Source organism: Ovis aries, chromosome 14 (genome assembly GCF_016772045.2).
Source record: "Ovis aries strain OAR_USU_Benz2616 breed Rambouillet chromosome 14, ARS-UI_Ramb_v3.0, whole genome shotgun sequence".
NCBI lineage: Eukaryota > Metazoa > Chordata > Mammalia > Artiodactyla > Bovidae > Ovis > Ovis aries.
This window is the reverse complement of record NC_056067.1, coordinates 37,946,149-37,967,805: the sequence shown is the minus strand read 5'-3', so window position 1 is coordinate 37,967,805 and position 21,657 is coordinate 37,946,149. Positions and strand designations below refer to the sequence as shown.

The 21,657-nt window shown below is 39.1% G+C and overlaps 1 protein-coding gene and 1 long non-coding RNA gene across 2 annotated transcripts in view; one reads left to right on the top strand and one right to left on the bottom strand.

The window, feature by feature from the left end:
- LOC105606379 (uncharacterized) overlaps positions 1–21,657 on the top strand; it is a 146,895-nt gene that overhangs the window by 90,622 nt on the left and 34,616 nt on the right. The window lies entirely within an intron of this gene.
- Positions 17,044–17,731, bottom strand: LOC132657804 (uncharacterized; the record flags this gene model as incomplete). Its single annotated transcript, XM_060399222.1, has 1 exon — positions 17,044–17,731. A coding segment is annotated over exon 1 (684 nt), but the record flags the coding sequence as incomplete, so codon positions are not given.

Below are 21,657 nucleotides of genomic sequence, written 5' to 3'. Positions count from 1 at the left end.
AGTCTTACAACTTTATCGTACTGTTCCAAGGTTTTTTTTGTTTGTTTGTTTGTTTTGTAGCTAGTCTGAGTCCCATGAGATTCCATATGAATTTTAGAGTTTTTTTTTCCTACAAAGTCATTGAGATTTTGATCAAATCTGTATGGACATCTTAACATTGTCTTCCAGTCCATGAACTTGGGATGTGTTTCTGTTTTGTTTATGTCTTCTTCAGTTTCTATTTTTTCTAGATATAAATATAGCATTGTGTAGATTTAAGATATGCATGCAATGATTTGATATATGTATAATTGCAAAATGATCACCACAGTGAGGTAGTTAACACACCCATCACTCCACATAGTTATCATTGTTTGTGTGCGTGTATAGTGGGAACTTTTAAGATTTACTTCCTTAGCAGTTTTCAAGTATAGAGTATTGTGAACTGTACTGGATCCCCAGAACTTATAAATGGAAGCTTGTACCCTTTACACGCTTCACTCATTTTCCTGCTCCTGGCAACCACCAGTCTATTCTGTTTCTACAGGTTTAGTTCTTGTAAATTCCATATATTAGTGAGATTATACAGTGTCTTTCTCAGTCTGACTTATTTCACCAAGTATAAGGCCCTTGCATGGTAAGATTTCTTTCTTTTTATGATTTGAATAATAATTCATTGTATTATATTTTCGTTATGTATTCATCTGTTGATGGACACAGGTTATTCCCATATCTTGCCTATTGTAAACAGTGTTGCAGTTAACATGGATGTGCAAAATACCCCTTTGAGAGTGTGATTGTATTTCCTTCAGATAAATACCCAGAAGTAGAATTGCTGGGTTGTATGGTAGTCCTATTTTCAGTTTTTTGAGCAACATGTACACTGTTTTCCCATACTCTCCAAATCAATTTACATTCCTAAGAACAGTGTACAAGGATTGCCTTTTCTCCATATCCTTGCCAATACTTATTATTTCTTGTCTTTTTTATAGTGGCCATTCTAAAAGTGTGAGGTGATAACTCATTGTGGTTTTGATTTGCATCTCCCTCATGATGAGTGATGCTGAGCATCTTTTGATGTACCTATTGTTCCTCTGTATATCTTCTTTTGAAAAATGTCTATTCAGGTCCTTCACCCATTTTTAAAATCAGATTGTTTCTTTGCTGTTGAGTTGTAGCAGTTCTTTGTATACTTTGGATATTATCTTCTTATCAGATATATATGGTTTGTAAATATCTCCTCCTGTTCTGTAGGTTTCCTTTTCATTTTGTTTCTTTTCCTGTCCAAACCATTTTTAGTTTGATGTATTAATAGTGTCACTTGTTTATTTTTGCTTTTGTTTCTTGTTCTTTTGATTTTATGCCCCCAAAATGATTTCCAAGATCAATGCTAAGGAACTTTCTCCAAGCAGTTTTCTTCTGGGAGTGTTATGGTTTCAGGCCTTATTACATTAATGCCTTTAATCCACTGTGTGGTAGTTTTTGTGAGCTGTATAACATATGGGTCAAGTTTCTTTTATGTGTGAATATTCAGTTTTCCCAATAAATTTTTGAAGAGATTATCCTTTCCCTACTGAATATTCTTGGTTCCCTTGTCAAATATTAGTTGACCATGTATACCTCAGTTTATTTCTGGACTCTCAATTCTGTCTCATTGGTCTGTGTGTCTGTCTTTATACCAGTACCATACTGTTTTGATTGCTTTAATTTTGCAATCAAGAATGTGATGCTTCCAGCTTTGTTCTTAAGATTATTTCAGCTATTTAGGATTGCTATATCAAACACTATTAATATATGAAACTAAAAAAGCTTTGCACAGCAAAATAAAAATAAATTCTTTATTTTCAGCAGTGTTTTAGAGTTTTCAATGTACACACTTAACCTTCTTAGTTAATTCCATGGTGTTTTATTCTTTTTGATGCTATTGTAAATGGAATTGTTAATTGCCTTTAGAGATTCTACATTGTTAGACTGTGAAAACACAACTGATTTTTTAATTTGATTTTGTATCCTGCTATTTTACTGAATTTGTTTATTCTGACAATTTTTTGGTGGAATATTTTTGGCTTTCCACATAAGTGATTTCATCTCGTGGGGACAGAGATACTTTGACTTCTGCCCTTTTAATCTGGATTTCTTTTTCTTGTTTAATTGCTCTGGCTGGAACTTTCAGTACTGTGTTTAATAGAAGTGCCCAAATATGGCACTTTTCGCTTTGTTGCTGATTTTATAGGAAAATCTTTCTATCTTTCATGATTGAGTATGATGATGTTACTGTGGGTTTTTCATGTATAACATTTATTGTGATAGTTTCTTTCTATTCCAGGTTTGATAAATGTTTCTTAACATTACAGGATGTTGAATTTTGTCAGATATTTTTTCTGTATCAATTGAGATTATCATGTGGGTTTTTCCCTTTATTCTGTTAGTGTGGAATATTAATCAATTTCATATTAAGTTAGATTCCAGGGATAATTTCTACTTCGTCTTGATGTATAAGCCTTTTAACAAACTGAGTTAGATTAGCTGGTATTTTGTTGAAGATATTTGCATCAATGTTCATACAGAGTTTTAATTTTTAGCTTTTTTGTAGTGCCTTTTTTGCCTTTGGTATCAGGACAATGTTGGCCTCATAGAATGTGTTAGAACATGTTCCTTCCTCTTTAATTTTTGTAAATGTTTGAGAAGAATTGTATTAAATCTTTTAATAATGTTTGGATGAATTCACTGGTGATATAATCAGATGCAGGGCTTTTCTTAATCTGGAAGTTTTCTTTACTGATTGACTCTCCTTACTAGTTATAGGTCTATTCAGATATTCTATTTATTCATGACTTGTTCTTGATAGGTTTTGTGTTTTTAGGAATTTGTCCTTTTTATCTAGGATATCCCATATGTTGACATCTAATAGTTCATAGTATTCTCATATAACTGTTTTTATTTCTGTAGGATTGGTAGTAATGTCCCCACTTACATGTCTGATTTTACTCATCTCAGTCTTCTTTCTCTCTTTTTTTCTCTTCAGCTAAAGGTTTGTCTGTTTTGTAACCTCTTCAAAGGACCAGCTTTTCCTTCATTTTTCTTTATTTTTCTATTCTAATTTGTTTATCTCTGTACTATTCTTTATTATGTCCCTCCTGGTAGCTTTGAGTTTAGTTTGTTTTTGTTTAAACTGTAAAATTATTGATCTGAGATATTTTTTAATGGACACATTTGTAGCTACCAGTGTCCCTCTAGCACTGCTTTCACTTTGTGACATAAATTTTGGTGTGATATGTTTGGGTTTTCATTCAATTCTAAGTATTTTCTGATTTTCTTTGTAATTTCTGACCCATTGGTTAAGAATATATTGTTTAATTTCCAAAAATTAGTGAATATTCCCAGTTTACCCTGATTTCTAAATCTTCCTGTTGTGTTTGTAGAAGATACTGTATTTGATATCCATCTCCTGTCACTTTGTTTGTTATCATGTGCCTTATAGCTTTGTATCCCTTGTTTCTCTGTCTTCTTCTCTATATTATTTTAAGTAAATTTTCCTTCTCATTTTTTTTGTGTATAGTTTATAGCTGTTTTCTTTATGGTTACCATGGGGTTAAATTTAACATTCTTAAATTATAACACTCTAATTTGAATTTACACTAGCCTAACTTAGAAGGAAAGTCAAGAGTAGGAAGTCACAAGTATGAAGTCAAGAGATACCTGGAGTAACAGGCAAATTTGGCCTTGTAGTACAAAACAAAGTAGGTCGAAGGCTAATAGAGTTTTGCCAAGAGAACGCACTGGTCAAAGCAAACATCCTCTTCCAACAACACAAGAGAAGACTCTACACATGGATATCACCAGATGTTCAAACTGAAATCAGATTGATTATATTCTTTGCAGCCAAAAATGGAGAAGCTCTATACAGTCAGCAAAAACAAGACAAGGAGCTGACTGTGGATCAGATCATGAACTCATTATCAAATTCAGACTTAAACTGAAGAAGGTAGGGAAAACTACTAGACCATTCAGGTATGACCTAAATCAAATCCCTTATGATTATACAGTGGAAGTGACAAATAGATTCAAGGTATAGATCTGAGAGAGTTCCTGAAGAACTATGAATGATGGTTCATGACATTGTACAGCAGGCAGTGATCAAGACCATCTCCAAGAAAAAGAAATGCAAAAAGGCAAAATGGTTGTCTGAGGAGGCCTTAAAATACCTGAGAAAAGAAGAGAAGCAAAAGGCAAAGGAGAAAAGGAAAGATATACCCATTTGAATGGAGAGTTCCAAAGAATAGCAAGGAGAGATAAGAAAGCCATCCTCAGCGATCAATGCAAAGAAATAGAGGAAAACAATAGAATGGGAAAGACTAGAGACCTCTTCAAGAAAATCACAGATACCAAGGGAATATTTCATGCAAAGATGGGCTCAATAAAGGACAGAAATGGTATGGGCCTAACAGAAGCAGAAGATATTAAGAAGAGGTGGCAGGAATACACAGAAGAACTATACAAAAAAGGTCTTTATGACCCAGATAACCACAATAGTGTGATCACTCACCTAGAGTCAGACATCCCGGAATGTGAAGTTAAGTGGACCTTAGGAAGCATCACTATGAACAAAGCTAGTGGAGGTGATGGAATTCCAGTTGAGATATTTCAAATCCTACAAGATGATGCTGTGAAAGGGCTGCACTCAGTATGCCAGCAAATTTGGAAATCTCAGCAGTGGCCACAGGACTGGAAAAGGTCAGTGTTCATTCCAGTCCCAAAGAAAGGCAATGCTAAAGAATGTTCAAGTTACTGCACAATCACATTCATCTCACATGCTAGCAAAGTAATGCTCAAAATTCTCCAAGCCAGGCTTCAACAGTACATGAACTGTGAACTTCCATATGTTCAAGCTGGTTTTAGAAAAGGCAGAGGAACCAGAGATCACATTGCCAACATCCGTTGGATCATCAAGAAAGCATGGGAGTTCTAGAATATCTATTTCTGCTTTATTGGCTACATCAACGCCTTTGACTGTGTGGATCACAATAAACTGTGGAAAATTCTGAAAGAGATGGGAATACAGACCACCTGACCTGCCTCTTGAGAAATCTGTATGCAGGTCAGGAAGCAACAGTTAGAACTGGACATGGAACAACACACTAGTTCCAAATAGGAAAAGGAGTACGTCAAGACTGTATATTGTCACCCTGCTTATTTAATTTATATGTGGAGTACATCATGTTTGAAATGCCAGGTTGTCTGAAGCACAAGGTGGAGTCAGTATTGCCAGGAGTAATATCAATAACCTCAGATATGCAGATGACACCACCATTATGGAAGAAAGCGAAGAACTAAAGAGTCTTTCTATGAAAGTGAAAGAGGTGAGACAAAAAGTTGGCTTAAAACTCAGCATTCAGAAAACTAAGATCATGGTATCTGCTCCCATCACTGCATGGCAAATAGATGGGAAAACAATGGAAACAGTGAGAGACTTTACTTTTAGGGGGCTCCAGAATCACTGCAGATGATGACTGCAGCCATGAAATTAAAAGATGCTTACTCCTTGGAAGGGAAGTTATGACCAACCTAGACAGCACGTTAAAAAGCCAAAGAGACATTAAAAAGTTAAGGAGACATTACTTTGCCAACAAAGGTCCATCTAGTCAAGGCTATGGTTTTCCAGTAGTCATGTATGGATGTGAGAGTTGGACTATAAAGAGCTGAGTGCTGAAGAATTGATGCTTTTGAATTGTGATGTTGGAAAAGACTCTTGAGAGTCCCTTGAACTGCAAGGAGATCCAAACCAGTCCATCCTAAAGGAAATCAGTCCTGAATATTCATTGGAAGGACTCATGCTGAAGCTGAAACTCCCATATTTTGGTCACCTGATGTAGAGAACTAACTCATTGGAAAAGACCGTGATGCTGGGAAAGATTGAAGGTGAGGGGAGATGGGGACGACAGAGGATGAGATTGTTGGGATGGCATCACCAACTCAATGGACATGAATTTGAGTAAGCGATGGGAGTTGGTGATGGACAGGGAAGCCTGGCATGCTGCAGTCCGTGGAGTTGCAGAGTTGGACACAATTCAGTAACAGAACTGAACTGAATTTCAATAACATATAAAAACTGCTCCTGTACAACTTTATTCCCATCCTCTTTTACTTACTGATATTACAATATTATATCTTAATACATTCTGTAGAAAACATTGACTAATGATTTTATGCCTTAGTTTATTAAACCAGGGAAAAAAAGGTGGATTTATAAACTAAAATTATAATAATTTTTAGACTAGTAATTGTTTTCTTAAAATAGGTTAATTATTTTTGTCTTTTGTTTTAGTTTAAATTAATAGAATTAAAAATTTTTAAGTTAATATAAAAAGTGTTAGTCTCTTAAATTCCATCAAAAATAAGTGGAATTTCAAACCATAGTTAAAATAATGCTAGATTTTATAATTACTTATGTAGTCAGTATTGTAGAGACATGTATTATTCTTCATAACATTTCATATTTTTGTCTAGTGTCAGTTCATTCCATACTGAAATAATCCTTTTAATATTTCTTAGGGCAGATATAGTGGTAGCAAACTGCTGTTTATTTGGGAATGTCTTATTTTTCTCTCAGTTTTGAAGGACAGAGTTACTGGACATAGGATTCTTGGTCAACAGTTTTCTTTCAGACCTTTGAATATATCAGTCCTCTGGCCTCCAAAATTTCTGATGCTAAATCTGCTTATAATCTTACTGAGGATCCTTTATGTGTGATAAGTTGCTTCACTCTTGCTGCTTTCAAGATTTTGTCTTTTGATTTTAACTATTTGATTAGTGTATGATCCTCTTTGAGTTTATCCGACTTGGAGGTAGCTGAGCCTTATGAATAGTCTAGTCTGGCTTCATAAGCAGGGAAAGAAAAATGAAAGTGGGGAAATGGGCCCACCATTTAAATCTCCTAGAAGCCGCTTCAGCTGGAGAGGATGGGCTTGCAGCAGTGGTAGTGAAGGTTGCAACCATGAGTACACATTTCTTTGTCTATACCCTTGCATAAAAAAACAGAAATCAGTGATCAGAGCATAGATCCCTTATAGTTGGAGGACTTGGTTCTTATTGCGTACATTGACTCTTGCAAGCTTCTGCAAGCTGTTCCTGGAACATGTTCATGGCTGCCTGCCACTAGGTTTGCTTGTGAGCTAAGAGCTGAAGTTGGCCTAAATTAATTTACTGGCCAGTCTTCCTGTGGAAGTTGTAAGCCTTTGAATAGACTCCAGAGTTCCAAAACAGTTATACCAAGCAGATTGTTCCAGGACAGATGTTGTCTAGGTATGGAGATGAATTCCTGGTGCTTCCTACTCTATCATCTTACCCACTTTTCCTCCCACCTTTAGTCTTTCCCAGCATCAGGGTCTTTTCCAATCAGTCAGTTCTCTGCATCAAGTGGCCAAAGTACTGGAGTTTCAGCTTCAACATCAGTCCTTCCAGTGAACACCCAGGATTGATCTCCTTTAGAATGGACTGGTTGGATCTCCTTGCAGTCCAAGGGACTCTCAAGAGTCTTCTCCAACAACACAGCTCAAAAGCATCAATTCTTTGGCACTCAGTTCTTTAAAGTCCAACTCTCACATCCAGTTCTCATTTGTCTTTGTTTAACCATTGTACTTTTCACATATCTATCTGCTCTCTCATTTTGTTGTAAATAAGCAAGAAGAAATTAGTAATCTCAGCAGATTGTTTGAAAATCTTAGGTAGATCACCCAGTTCATTCAACACATATCCTGCTTTCCATGTTAATGAAGGCAATAGTGTTGCTAAGCTTTCCACCACTACATAACAATGATCCCTCTTTTTCTACATAATCACGAACATGTTCTTCACTTCTTTTTGTGTCCTTAATGGCAGTATCCTAAAAGTCAATATTTCTACTAATAGTCTACTCAAGGCAAATTAATTCTTCTCTAACATGCTTCTCAAAATCCTTCCAACTTCTACTCACGCCAACTTCTAAAGGTAAAACAGCACCCCACTTCCGTTATGGAAATGCATGTTAGTCATCTATTGCCATGTAACAGAGTGGCTCAAAGCTCAGTGTCTTTTTAACAAACATTTATCATCTTCCAGGTTTTGTATGTTGGGAATCAGATGTGGCCAAGCTAAGTCCTCAGGCTCAGAATCTGTCATAAGGTTGCAATGAAATTGTTGGCTCGTGCTGTGCTTATCTTAAGGCTCAACTGTGGAAAGATCTACTTCCAGGCTCACTCACATGATGTTGGCAGGTCTTTGGGCTAGCAATTCCAGCTCCTTGCCTTGTGGGCCTCTCCAAAGAGCAACTCTGAGTTTCTCAGAGTGACTGAGGGAAAAATCAAAAGAGTGAACAAGATGGAATTTACAGTTATTTGTAATAAAATCTTAGAAATAATATCTCATCACTTTTCCCATATTCTTTTGGTTAAAAGAGAGTGATTAGGTCCTGCCCACATTTAAATGGGGAGGATTACAAAAGGAATCAATATCAGGAGGTAGGGATCATTGAGAGCTATTTTAGAGTTTATTTACCTTTCTTTATTATGAAGTGCTCCTTTCACTTATATACTTTTTCCTCTGAGTGCCTCTGTCCCACAGTCTTCACATAATACACCATACATACGGTGCATTAGCAAATTTGAACATAATATGTCGTTTTTATTTTCTTTTAAGAGAGGTTATGTATATTTCCTATAGCATGATACTGATGAATAAATTCCATTCAGTTCAGTTCAGTCTCTCAGACGTGTCTCACTCTTTGCCACCCCATGAACTGCAGCATGCCAGGACTTCCTGTCCATCACCAACACCCGGAGTTTACCCAAACTCATGACCATTGAGTCGGTGATGCCATCTAACCATCTCATCCTCTGTCATCTCCTTCTCCTCCTGCCCTCAATCTTTCCCAACATCAGGGTCAAATGAGTCAGCTCTTCGCATCAGGTGGCCAAAATATTGGAGTTTCAACTTCAACATCACTCCTTCAAATAAACACCTAGGACTGATCTCCTTTAGAATGGACTGGTTGGATTTCGTTAAAGTCCAAGGAACTCTCAAGAGTCTTCTCCAACACCATAGTTCAAAAGCATCCATTCTTCGGCACTCAGCTTTCTTTATAGTCCAACTCTCACATCCATACATGACTACTGGAAAAACTATAGCCTTGACTTGACAGACCTTTGTTGGCAAAGTAATGTCTCTGCTTTTTAATATGCTGTCTAGGTTGGTCATAACTTTCCTTCCAAGGAGTAAGTGTCTTTTAATTTCTTGGCTGCAATCACCATCTACATTGATTTTGGAACCCCCCAAAATAAAGTCAGCCACTCTTTCCACTGTTGCCCCATCTATTTGCTATAAAGTGTTGGGACCAGATGCCATGATCTTCGTTTTCTGAATGTTGAACTTTAAGCCAACTTTTTCACTCTCCTCTTTCACTTTTGTCAAGAGGCTCTTTAATTCTTCTTCACTTCCTGCCATAAGGGTGGTGTCATCTGCATATCTGAGGTTATTGATATTTCTCCCAGCAATTTTGATTCCAGCTTGTGCTTCATCCAGCCCAGCGTTTCTCAAGATGTACTCTGCATAGAAGTTAAATAAATAAGCAGGGTGACAGTATACAGCCTTGACGAACTCCTTTTCCTATTTGGAATCAGTCTGTTGTTCCATGTCCAGTTCTAACTGTTGCTTCCTGACCTGCATACAGGTTTCTCAAGAAGCAGGTTGGGTAGTCTGGTATTCCCATCTCTCAGAATTTTCCACAGTTTATTGTGATCCACACAGTCAAAGGCTTTGGCATAGTCAATAAAGCAGAAATAGTTGTTTTTCTGGAACTCTCTTTGTTGATCCAGCAAATGTTGGCAATTTGATCTCTTGTTCCTCTGCCTTTTCTAAAACCAATGAAACTAAGCCATCCCGTGTGGGGCCACCCAAGATGGATGGGTCAGGGTGGAGAAGTCTGACAGAATGTGGTTCCTGGAGATTTGGCAAACCACTTGGTATCCTTGCCTTGAGAACCCCATGAACAGTATGAAAAGGCAAAAGATAGGACACTGAAAGATGAACTCTGCAGGTCGGTAGGTACCCAGTATGCTACTGGAGATCAGTGGAGAAATAACTCCAGAAAGAACAAAGGGATGGAGCCAAAGCAAAAACAACACCCAGTTGTGGATGTAACTGGTGATAGAAGCAAGGTCCGATGCTGTAAAAAGCAATATTGCATAGGAACCTGGAATATTAGGTCCATGAATCAAGGCAAATTGGAAGTGGTTAAATAGGAGATGGAAAAAGTGAACGTCAACATTTTAGTTATCAGTGAACTAAGATGGACCAGAATGGGTGAATTTAACTCAGATGACCATTGCATCTACTCCTGTGGGCAGGAATCCCTTAGAAGAAATGGAGTAGCCATCATAGTCAACAAAATAGTCCAAAATGCAGTACTTGGATGCAATCTCAAAAATGACAGAATGATCTCTGTTCATTTCCAAGGCAAACCATTCAGTATCATGGTATTCCAAGTCTATGCCCTGACCAGTAATGCTGAAGAAGCTGAAGTTGAACAGTTCTATGAAGACCTACAAGACCTTTTACAACTAACAACCAAAAAAGATGTCCTTTTCCTTATAGGGGACTGGAATGTAAACGTGAGAAGTCAAGAGATACCTGGAGTAACAGGCAAATTTGGCCTTGGAGTACAGAATGAAGCAGGGCAAAGGCTAACAGAGTTTTTCCATGAGAACACACTAGTCATAGCAAGCACCCTCTTCCAACAACACAAGAAAAGACTACATATGAACATTACCAGATGGTCAACACCGAAATCAGATTGATTATATTCTTTGCAGCCAAAGATGGAGAAGCTCTATACAGTCAGCCAAAACAAGACTGGGAGATGACTGTGGCTCAGATTGTGAACTCCTTATTGGCAAATTCAGACTTAAATTGAAGAAAGTGAGGAAAACCACTAGACCATTCAGGTATGACCTAAATCAAATTCCTTATGACTATATAGTGGAAGTGAGAAATAGATTTAAGGGACTAGATCTGATAGAGTGCCTGATGAACTGTGGATAGAGGTTCGTGACATTGTATAGGAGACAGGGATCAAGACTATCCCCAAGAAAAAGAAATGCAAAAAAGCAAAATGGCTGCCTGAGGAGGCCTTACAAATAGCTGAGAAAAGAAGGGAAGCAAAAAGCAAAGGAGAAAAGGAAAGATATACCCATTTGAATGCAGAGTTCCAGAGAATAGCAAGGAAAGATAAGAAAGCCTTCCTCAGCGATCAGTGCAAAGAAATAGAGGAAAACAACAGAATAGTGAAAGAGTAGAGATCTCTTCAAGAAAATTAGAGACACCAAGGGAACATTTCATGCAATGATGGGCTCAATAAAGGACAGAAATGGTATGGACCTAACAGAAGCAGAAGATATTAAGAAGAGGTGGCAAGAATACACAGAAGAACTATACAAAAAGATCTTCATGACCAAGATAATCACAATGGTGTGATCACTCACCTAGAGCCAGACATCCTGGAATGTGAAGTCAAGTGGGCCTTAGAAAGCATCACTATGTACAAAGCTAGTGGAGGTGATGGAATTCCAGTTGAGCGATTTCAAATCCTAAACGATGACACTGTGAAAGTGCTGCAGTCAATATGCCAGCAAATTTGGAAAACTCAGCAATGGCCACAGGACTAGAAAATATCAGTATTCATTCCAGTCCCAAATAAAGGCAATGCTAAAGAATGTTCAAACTACCACACAATTGCACTTATCTCACATACTAGTAAAGTAATGCTCAAAATTCTCCAAGCCAGGCTTTAGCAATACGTCAATTCCATTAGTAATTTATTTTTTCTGTACATATCTTTGGAATGTTTTGTGTTATTGGTTTTTAGATTGTTTTTGTTTTTTGTATTATGTGAGGAAATTAACCCCTTGTCTGCCATCAGTTCACTCAGTCATGTCCAATGCTTTGTGACCCCATGGACTGAAGCACACCAGGCTTCCCTGTCCATCACCAGCTCCTGGAGCTTGCTCAAACTCATGTCCATTGAGTCGGTGATGCCATCCAGCCATCTCATCTTTTCCAGCACCAGGGTTTTTCCCAATGAGTCAGTTCTTCACATCAAGTGGGCAAAGTTCTGGAGTTTCAGCTTCAGCATCAGTCCTTCCAATGAATATTCAGAACTAATATCCTTTAGGATTGACTGGTTTGTTCTGTTGTCTGTAATATATGTGGTTAATATCTTTCTGAGGCTGTCATTCATCTTTTGATTTTGTTCATGATGGTGCCAGGTAAATTTTTTTATTGAAGTATAGTTGATTTACAGTGCTGTGTCAGTCTCTGCTTTATAGCAAAGTGACTCATATATACCTTATACACATACATGCCTCCTTTTTCTATATTCTTCTCCTTGTGGTTTATCCCAGGAGATTGGACATAGTTCCCCGTACTATACAGTAGGAACTTGTTGTTTATCCATTCTAAATGTCATTGTTTGCATCTACTAACCCTAAGCTCCCAGTCTATCCTTATCCTTCCCCTGTACCCCTTGGCAACCACACCTCTGTTCTCTATGTCTGTGAATGTGTTTCTGTTTTGTAGATAGGTTCATTTGTGCCATATTTTAAGTTCAACAAAGAAGTGATATACAGTATTCATCTTTCTCTTTATGTCTTATTTCACTTAGTGTGATAATCTCTAGTTGCATCCATGTTACTACAAGTGGCATTTTGTAATTTTTAATGGCTGAGTAGTATTCTATTATATATGTACCTCATCTTTTTCCATTCATCTGTCAATTGATATTTAGGTTGGTTGCATGTCTTGGCTGTTGTGAATAATGCTGCTATGAACATAAGGATGCATGTATCTTTTGGAATGATAGTTTTGTCCACATATATGCCCAGGAGTTGGATTGGTGAATCATACGGCAATTCTATATTTAGTTATCTGAGGACCCTCCTACTGTTCTCCATAGTGGCTGCACCAATTTACGTCCCCACCAGCAGTGTAGGAGGGTTCCTTTTTTGCCACATGCTCTCCAGTATTTGTTACTTGTCGACTTTTTAATGATGACTATTCTGACCAGTGTGTGGCAGTACCTTTTTGTAGTTTTGATTTGCAGTTCTCTAATAATTAGTGATGTTGAGCATCTTTTCATTTGGCTACTGGCCATTCATGTCTTCTTTGAAGAAATGTCTATTAAGGTCTTCTGCTCATTTTATGAGTGGGTTGTTTGGTTTCTTGTTGAGTTGTATAAACTTTGTATATTTTGGAAATTAAGCCTTTGTCTGTTGCATCATTTGCAAATATTTTCTCCCATCCTGTAGGTTGTCTTTTTTATGATTTCTTTTGCTGTGCCAAAGCTTTTAACTTTGATTAGGTTCCATTTGTTTATTTTTGTTTGTTTTTATTGCTGTTGCCTTGGAACACTGACCAAAGAAAACATTACCTTGATTTCTGTCAGAGAATGTTTTGCATATGGTCTATTCTGGATTTTTATGGTGTCATGTCTTATACTTAAATCTTTAAGCCATTTTGAGTTTATTTTTGTGCATTTTGTGCATTGATTTACATGCAGCTGTGCAACTTTCCCAGCAGCATTTGCTGAAGAGACTTTTTCCCCATTTTATTTCTTACCTCCTTTGTCAAAGATTAATTGACCGCAGGTGTATGAGTTTATTTCTGGACCCTTTATTCTGTTTCATTGATCCATATATCTGTTTTTGTGCCAGTACCACACTGTTTTAATTACTGTAGCTTTTGTAGTGCTGTCTGGAGAGACATGCCTGGGAGAGTTATGCCTCCTGCTTCATTCCCCATCCCCCAAACCATGCTTGCTTTGGCAGTTCTTGATCTTTTATCAGTTCAGTTCACTCACTCAGTCATGTCTGACTTTCTTTTTTTTTTTTTAATTTTAGTTTTTTATTTTTTAAATTTTAAAATCTTTAATTCTTACATGCATTCCCAAACATGAACCCCCCTCCCACCTCCCTCCCCATAACAACTTTCTGGGTCATCCCCATGCACCACAACCCCATGAACTGCAGCACGCCAGGCCTCCCTGTCCATCACCAACTCCTGGAGTCTACCCAAACCCATGTCCATTGAGTTGGTGATGCCATCCAACCATCTCATCCTCTGTCGTCCCCTTCTCCTCCTGCCCTCAACCTTTCCCAGCATCAGGGTCTTTTCAAATGAGTCAGCTCTTCGTATCAGGTGGCCAAAGTGGTCTTCTATGGTTCCGTATAAATTTTTGGATTATTGTAGTTCTGTGAAAAATGTCATGGGTAATTTGATAGGGGTCACATTAAATCTGTAGATCACTCTGAGTGGTATTGCTGTTTTTACAATATTAATTCTTCCGATCCAGGAGCATGAACTATCTATCCATTTCTTTGAATCCTCTTTAATTTCCTTTATTAGTGTTTTATAGATCTCAGTGAATAAGTCTTTCACTTCCTCGGTCAGGTGTATTCCTTAGTATTTTTGGTGGGGGAGTGTGATTTCAAAAGGTTTTCTTTTTTTTTTTTTTTAATGTTCCTTTATGATGTTTCGTTGTACTATAAAGAAATACAACTGACTTCTGAATGTTAATCTTGTATCCTGTTACTTTGCTAAATTCATTTATTAGATCTAGTAGTTTTTGTATGGAATCCTTATGGTTTTTTATATAAAGTATCATGTAATCTACATATATTGACAGTTTTATTGTGGTTTTTTACTTCTCTTTTGTTAATGTCCTATATTACATTGATTGATTTGCATATGTTGAACCACCTTTGTGAACATGGGATAAACCTCAACTTGGTTGTGGTGTACAATCTCTTATATGTGCTGTTGGTTTCGTTTGCTAGTATCTTGAGAATGTTTGTATTTATATTCATCAAAGATATTGGCCTGTAATTTTCTGTTTTGGTGGTATTTTTGTCTGGTTTTGGTATCAGGGTGATGGTGGCTTTGTAGAATGACTTTGGGAGTGTCTTCTTCAGTATTTTGGGAGAAGCTGAGAAGGATTGGTATAATTTTTTGTATTATTGGTAGAATTTGCCTGTGAAGGCATTTGGTCCTGGATGTTTGTTTATAGGAAGTATTTTTGATTTTTAGATTACAGATTCTATTTCACTTCTAGTGATTGGTTTGTTCAAATTATCTATTTCTTCTTGACTCAGTTTTGGTGGGCCTTCTTTATGGCCTTTGTTTCAAAGTCTGTTTTGACTCATACAAGTATTGTAGCTCCCACTTTTGTTTCATTTCTGTTTGCATGAAATATCTTCTTCTATCTCCTTCATTTCAATCTATGTGTGTCCTTTGCCCAAAGGTGGGTCTCTTGGAGGCGGCATGCTGTAGGCTCTTGTTTTTTTATCCAGTCTGCCACTCTGTGTGTTTTGATTGGAGCAGTCAGTCCATTGACATTTAAGGTAACTGATACATATGTTTCTCCTGATTTCACTAATCATGATCACATACTCTATGGCACAAACCAGACATATTTGAGTCATCATACCAAGCTTTTTCCTTTTTTCTAAGGTCTTAGATCAATTCAGGCTTGAAAATTTCTGTTTTTCAGATTAAGGTTCATATGTGTATACATACTCAGTCATGTCCAACTATTTGCGACCCCATGGACTGTAGCCCACAGGCTCCTCTGTCCATGGGATTCTCCAGGCAAGAATACTGGAGTAGGTTTCCATGCCCTCCTCCAGGGGATCTTCCCAACCCAGGGATGAAACCCATGTCTCTTATGTCTCCTCCATTGGCAGGAGGGTTCTTTACCACTAGCACCACCTGGAAAAGCCCAGTATTACTCTTAGTTACCTGTGTGTTATGTGTGTTAGTTGCTCAATTGTGTCCAACTCTTTGTGACCCCCACAGACTGTAGCCTGCCAGGCTTCTCTGTCCTTGGAATTCTCCAGGCAAGAATACTGGAGTGGGTTTCCATTTTCTTCTCCAGAGGAACTTCCCAACCCAGGGAATGAACCCTGGTCTCCTGCATCGAAGGCAGATTCTTTACTGTTTGAGCTACAGGGTTCAGTTCAGTTCAGTTCAGTTCAGTCACTCAGTCGTGTCCGACTCTTTGCGACCCCATGAATTGCAGCACGCCAGGCCTCCCTGTTCATCACCATTTCCCGGAGTTCACTCAGACTCAGGTCCGTCGAATCAGTGATGCCATCCAGCCATCTCATCCTTGGTTGTCCCCTTCTCCTCCTGCTCACAATCCCTCCCAGCATCAGAGTCTTTTCCAATGAGTCAACTGGAGTTTCAGCTTTAGCATCATTCCTTCCAAACAAATCCCAGGGCTGATCTCCTTCAGAATGGACTGGTTGGATCTCCTTGCAATCCAAGGGACTCTCAAGAGTCTTCTCCAACACACAGTTCAAACGCATCAATTCTGCGGCGCTCAGCCTTCTTCACAGTCCTACTCTCACATCCATACATGACCACAGGAAAAACCATAGACTTGACTAGATGGACCTTAGTCGGCAAAGTAATGTCTCTGCTTTTGAGTATACTATCTAGATTGGTAATAACTTTTCTTCCAAGGAGTAAGCATCTTTTAATTTCATGGCTGCAATCACCATCTGCAGGGATTTTGGAGCCCCCAAAAATAAAGTCTGCCACTGTTTCCACTGTTTCCCCATCTATTTCCCATGAAGTGATGGGACCAGATGCGATGATCTTCATTTTCTGAATATTGTGCTTTAAGCCAACTTTTTCACTCTCCTCTTTCACTTTTGTCAAGAGGCTTTTTAGCTCCTCCTCACTTTCTGCCATAAGGGTGGTGTCATCTGCATATCTGAGCTTATTGTTATTTTTTCTGGCAATCTTGATTCCAGCTTGTGTTTCTTCCTGCCCAGCATTTCTCATGATGTACTCTGCATAGAAGTTAAATAAGCAGGGTGACAGTATCCAGCCTTGACGTATTCCTTTTCCTATTTGGAACCAGTCTGTTGTTGCATGTCCAGTTCTAACCGTTGCTTCCTGACCTGCATACAGGTTTCTAAAGAGGCAGGTCAGGTGGTCTGGTATTCCCACCTCTTTCAGAATTTTCCATAGTTTATTGTGATCCACACAGTCAAAGGCTTTGGCATAGTCAATAAAGCAGAAATAGATGTTTTTCTGGAACTGTCTTGCTTTTTCCATGATCCAGTGGATGTTGGCAATTTGATCTCTGGTTCCTCTGCCTTTTCGAAAACCAGCTTGAACATCAGGGAGTTCATGGTTCACGTATTGCTGAAGCGTGGCTTGGAGAATCTTGAGCATGACTTTACTAGCATGTGAGATGAATGCAATTGTGCAGTAGTTTGAGCATTCTTTAGCATTGCCTTTCTTTGGGATTGGAATGAAAACTGACCTTTTCCAGTCCTGTGGCCACTGCTGAGATTTCCAAATTTGCTGGCATATTGAGTGCAGCACTTTCACAGCATCATCTTTCAGGATTTGAAACAGCTCAACTGGAATTCCATCACCTCCACTAGCTTTGTTCATAGTGATGCTTTCTAAGGCCCACTTAACTTCACATTCCAAGATGTCTGGCTCTAGATGAGTGATCACATCATCATGATTATCTGGGTCGTGAAGATCCTTTTTGTACAGTTCTTCTGTGTATTCTTGCCACCTCTTCTTAATATCTTCTGCTTCTGTTAGGTCCAGACCATTTCTGTCCTTTATCGAGCCCATCTTTGCATGAAATGTTCCCTTGGTATCTCTAATTTTCTTGAAGAGATCTCTAGTCTTTCCCATTCTGTTGTTTTCCTCTATTTCTTTGCATTGATATCTGAAGAAGGCTTTCTTATCTCTTCTTGCTATTCCTTGGAACTCTGCATTCAGATGCTTTTATCTTTCCTTTTCTCCTTTGCTTTTTGCTTCCCTTCTTTTCACAGCTATTTGTAAGGCCTCCCCAGACAGCCATTTTGCTTTTTTGCATTTCTTTTCCATGGGGATGGTCTTGATCCCTGTCTCCTGTACAATGTCATTAACCTCCGTCCATAGTTCATCAGGCATTCTATCTATCAGATCTAGTCCCTTAAATCTATTTCTCACTTCCACTGTATAATCATAAGGGATTTGTTTTAGGTCATACCTGAATGGTCTAGTGGTATTCCCTACTTTTTTCAATTTAAGTCTGAATTTGGTAATAAGGAGTTCATGATCTGAGCCACAGTCAGCTCCTGGTCTTGCTTTTGCTGACTGTATAGAGCTTCTCCATCTTTGGCTGCAAAGAATATAATCAATCTGATTTCGGTGTTGACCATCTGGTGATGTCCATGTGTAGAGTCTTCTCTTGTGTTGTTGAGAGAGGATGTTTGCTATGACTAGTGCGTTTTCTTGGCAAAACTCTATTAATCTTTGCCCTGCTTCATTCCACATTCCAAGGCCAAATTTGCCTGTTACTCCAGGTGTTTCTTGACTTCCTACTTTAGCATTCCAGTCCCCTATAATGAAAAGGACATCTTTTTTGGTTGTTAGTTCTAAAAGGTCTTCTAGGCCTTCATAGAACTGTTTAACTTCAGTTTCTTCAGCGTTACTGGGTAGGGCATATACTTGGATAAGTGTGATATTGAATGGTTTGCCTTGGAGACGAACAGAGATCATTCTGTCATTTTTGAGATTGCATCCAAGTACTGCATTTCGGACTCTTGTTGACCATGATGGCTACTCCATTTCTTCTGAGGGATTCCTGCTCACAGTAGTAGATATAATGGTCATCTGAGTTATATTCACCCATTCCAGTCCATTTTAGTTCACTGATTCCTAGAATGTCGACGTTCACCCTTGCCATCTCTTGTTTGACCACTTCCAATTTGCCTTGATTCATGGACCTGACATTCCAGGTTCCTATGCAATATTGCTCTTTACAGCATTGGATCTTGCTTCTATCACCAGTCACATCCACACTGGGTATTGTTTTTGCTTTGGCGCCATCCCTTCATTCTTTCTGGAGTTATTTCTCCACTGATCTCCAGTAGCATATCTCCAGTGGCACCTAATGACCTGGGGAGTTCCTCTTTGGTATCCTATCATTTTGCTTTTTCATACTGTTCATGGGGTTCTCAAGGCAAGAATACTGAAGTGGCTTGCCATTCCCTTCTCCAGTGGACCACGCGCTGTCAGACCTCTTCACCATGACCCACGGGTCTTGGGTTGTCCCGCAGGCATGGCTTGGTTTCATTGAGTTAGACAAGGCTGCGGTCCTAGTGTGATTAGATTGACTAGTTTTTTGTGAGTATAGTTTCAGTGTGTCTGTCCTCTGATGCCCTCTTGCAACACCTACCATCTTACTTGGGTTTCTCTTACCTTGGGCGTGAGGTATCTCTTCATGGCTGCTCCAGCAAAGCACAGCTGCTGCTCCTTACCTTTGAGGAGGGGTATCTCCTTACCGCTGCCATTCCTGACCTTCAACGTGGGATAGCTCCTCTAGGCCCTCCTGCGCCTGTGCAGCCACCACTCCTGGGGATTCTCCTCGGGTGTGGGTGGCTCCTCCCAGCTGCCCCTCCTGGCCTCGGGCTCGGGGTGGCTCCTCAGGGTCACCACCCCTGCCCTTGGGCGTGAGGTGGCTTTCCCTGGCCGCCCTTGAACTTGGAAGCGGGGTGTCTCCTCCCGGCCACCTCTGACCTCGGACACGGGGTAGCTCCTCTCGGCCACCACCCTGACCTCGGACCCGGGGTGTCTCCTCCCGGCTGCCGCCCCTGACCTCAGATGTGGGGTAGCTCCTCCTGGCCGCCACTGACCTCTGACGCAGGGTAGCTCCTCTTGGCTACTGCCCCTGACCTCGGACACAGGGTAGCTGCTCTTGGCTGTTCCTCCGCCGTCGCAGCCTGGCACTCTAGGCTGCTGCCGCTGACCTCAGACGTGGTGTAGCTCCTCTTGCAGCCCGCGCTGGCCCTCGCAGCCACCTGCGCTTAGTGCGCCGCACCAGCTCTCGCGGCCGCCTGCGCTTAGTGCGCCGCTTCGGCTCTCGGGTAGTCCTATATATTGCCATTTTAAATGTTTTCTAGTTGATTCTGTGTTTTTTCTTTCTACTTTTTTTGTGTGTGGTTTGATGATTTCCTTTTATGCTTGAGTTGGATGTTTGTTTGTTTTTGTAGATCTGTTGTATGTCTTAGTTTGTGCTTTTCAAGTATGTTAACTCCTTCATATTAAATATATCTGCTTGTTTTATTTAGACTGATAGTCATATAGGTCAAATGTGTCCTAAAAAAGGAAGAATTTTCTTACATTTTCTTACTGTCCTTCCCCACAGTTAGTTTATGATGTTGATTTCCTTTTTCACATCTTCATGCTTATCCTTTTGCTGTTCTTGTCTTGATCATCACTTTCACAAATATGATTTTTTTCCCCTTTTTGATCTGTATACTGGCTAATTTAAGTGATTTAGTTTCCAATTTTGATTTTCCCATTCCTTTATGTTCCTGCTTCTTTTCTATTTAGAGAAAACCTTTCACTATTTCCCTTAGGGTAGTGTTAATATTGCTGTATTCTTTTAGTTTTGCTTATTTGAGAAACTGTTTATTTCCTCTCCTGTTCTAAATTATAATCTTTCTGGGTGGAGTATTCTAGGTTTCAGATTTAACCCTTTCAAGACTTTGAATATATTTTGCCACTTCATCTGGCCTGCAGCATTTCTATAGAGAAATCATATGATAGCCTTATGGGAATTCCCTTGTAATTAACTTCGTTTTTCTCATGCTGCTTCTAGAATTCTCCCTTTAACTTTTGGCATTTTTATTATAATAAGTCTTGGTGTAGGTCTGTTTGGGTTCACTTGTTTGGGACAGTCTGTGTTTCTTGCATCTGGATATCTGTTTCCTTATATAGGTTTGGGAAGTTTTCAGCCAGAATTTCTTGAAATACATTTTCAATTCTCTTTTCTTCTTCATCTAGAATCTTTATTAAGCATAGGTTGGCATGCTTTATATTATCCCATAAGTCTCTTATATTGCTTTCCTTTTTCTTCATCTGGTTTTCTGTCTGCTGTTTTGATTGGGTAATTTCCATTATTCTGTCTTCCAGATCACTTATCTTTTCTTCTGCTTATTCATTCTGAGCCTTTAGCTCAGCTTTCATCTTGGCAAATGAGTTTTCTAATTTTTCTTGGCTCCTTATAGTTTCTAGTTTCCAGTTCTTTTTTACACGAATCTGCATTTCTGTTGATATCCCTTCTTAATGCCTTCAGTATTTTCATTGCCTACTTTTTGAACTTGGTGTCTGTTATTCTGAAGAGGTCTGTTTCATTGTTTGTTCCTTCAACAGAATTCTCTCTGTCTTAACTGGGAGTGCCCCCTCTGCTGCTTCATTTTGTTTTTATTTCTCTTACTCTGTAAGGTGAGGTGAAGTCACTCAGTCGTGTCCGCTCAGTCGTGTCCGACTCTTTGCAACCCCGTGGACTGTAAACTACTAGGCTTCTCAATCCACTGGAGTGGATTGCCGTTTTCTTCTCCAGGGGATCTTCCCGACCCAGGGATCGAACCTGGGTCTCCCTCATTGGAGGCAGACGCTTTAACCTCTGAGCCACCAGGGAAGTCCACTCTGTAAGTCTAGGAGAAAGAATTATCTACCATAGGCTTAGAGAGCTATGTGTGTTAGTATTTCTGCATAGCTTATGTGGGTTTAATAATTTTTTTTGGTTTGAGGCCGTTTTTGGTTTGGATGCTTGCCCTCTCTTTCCTCAGC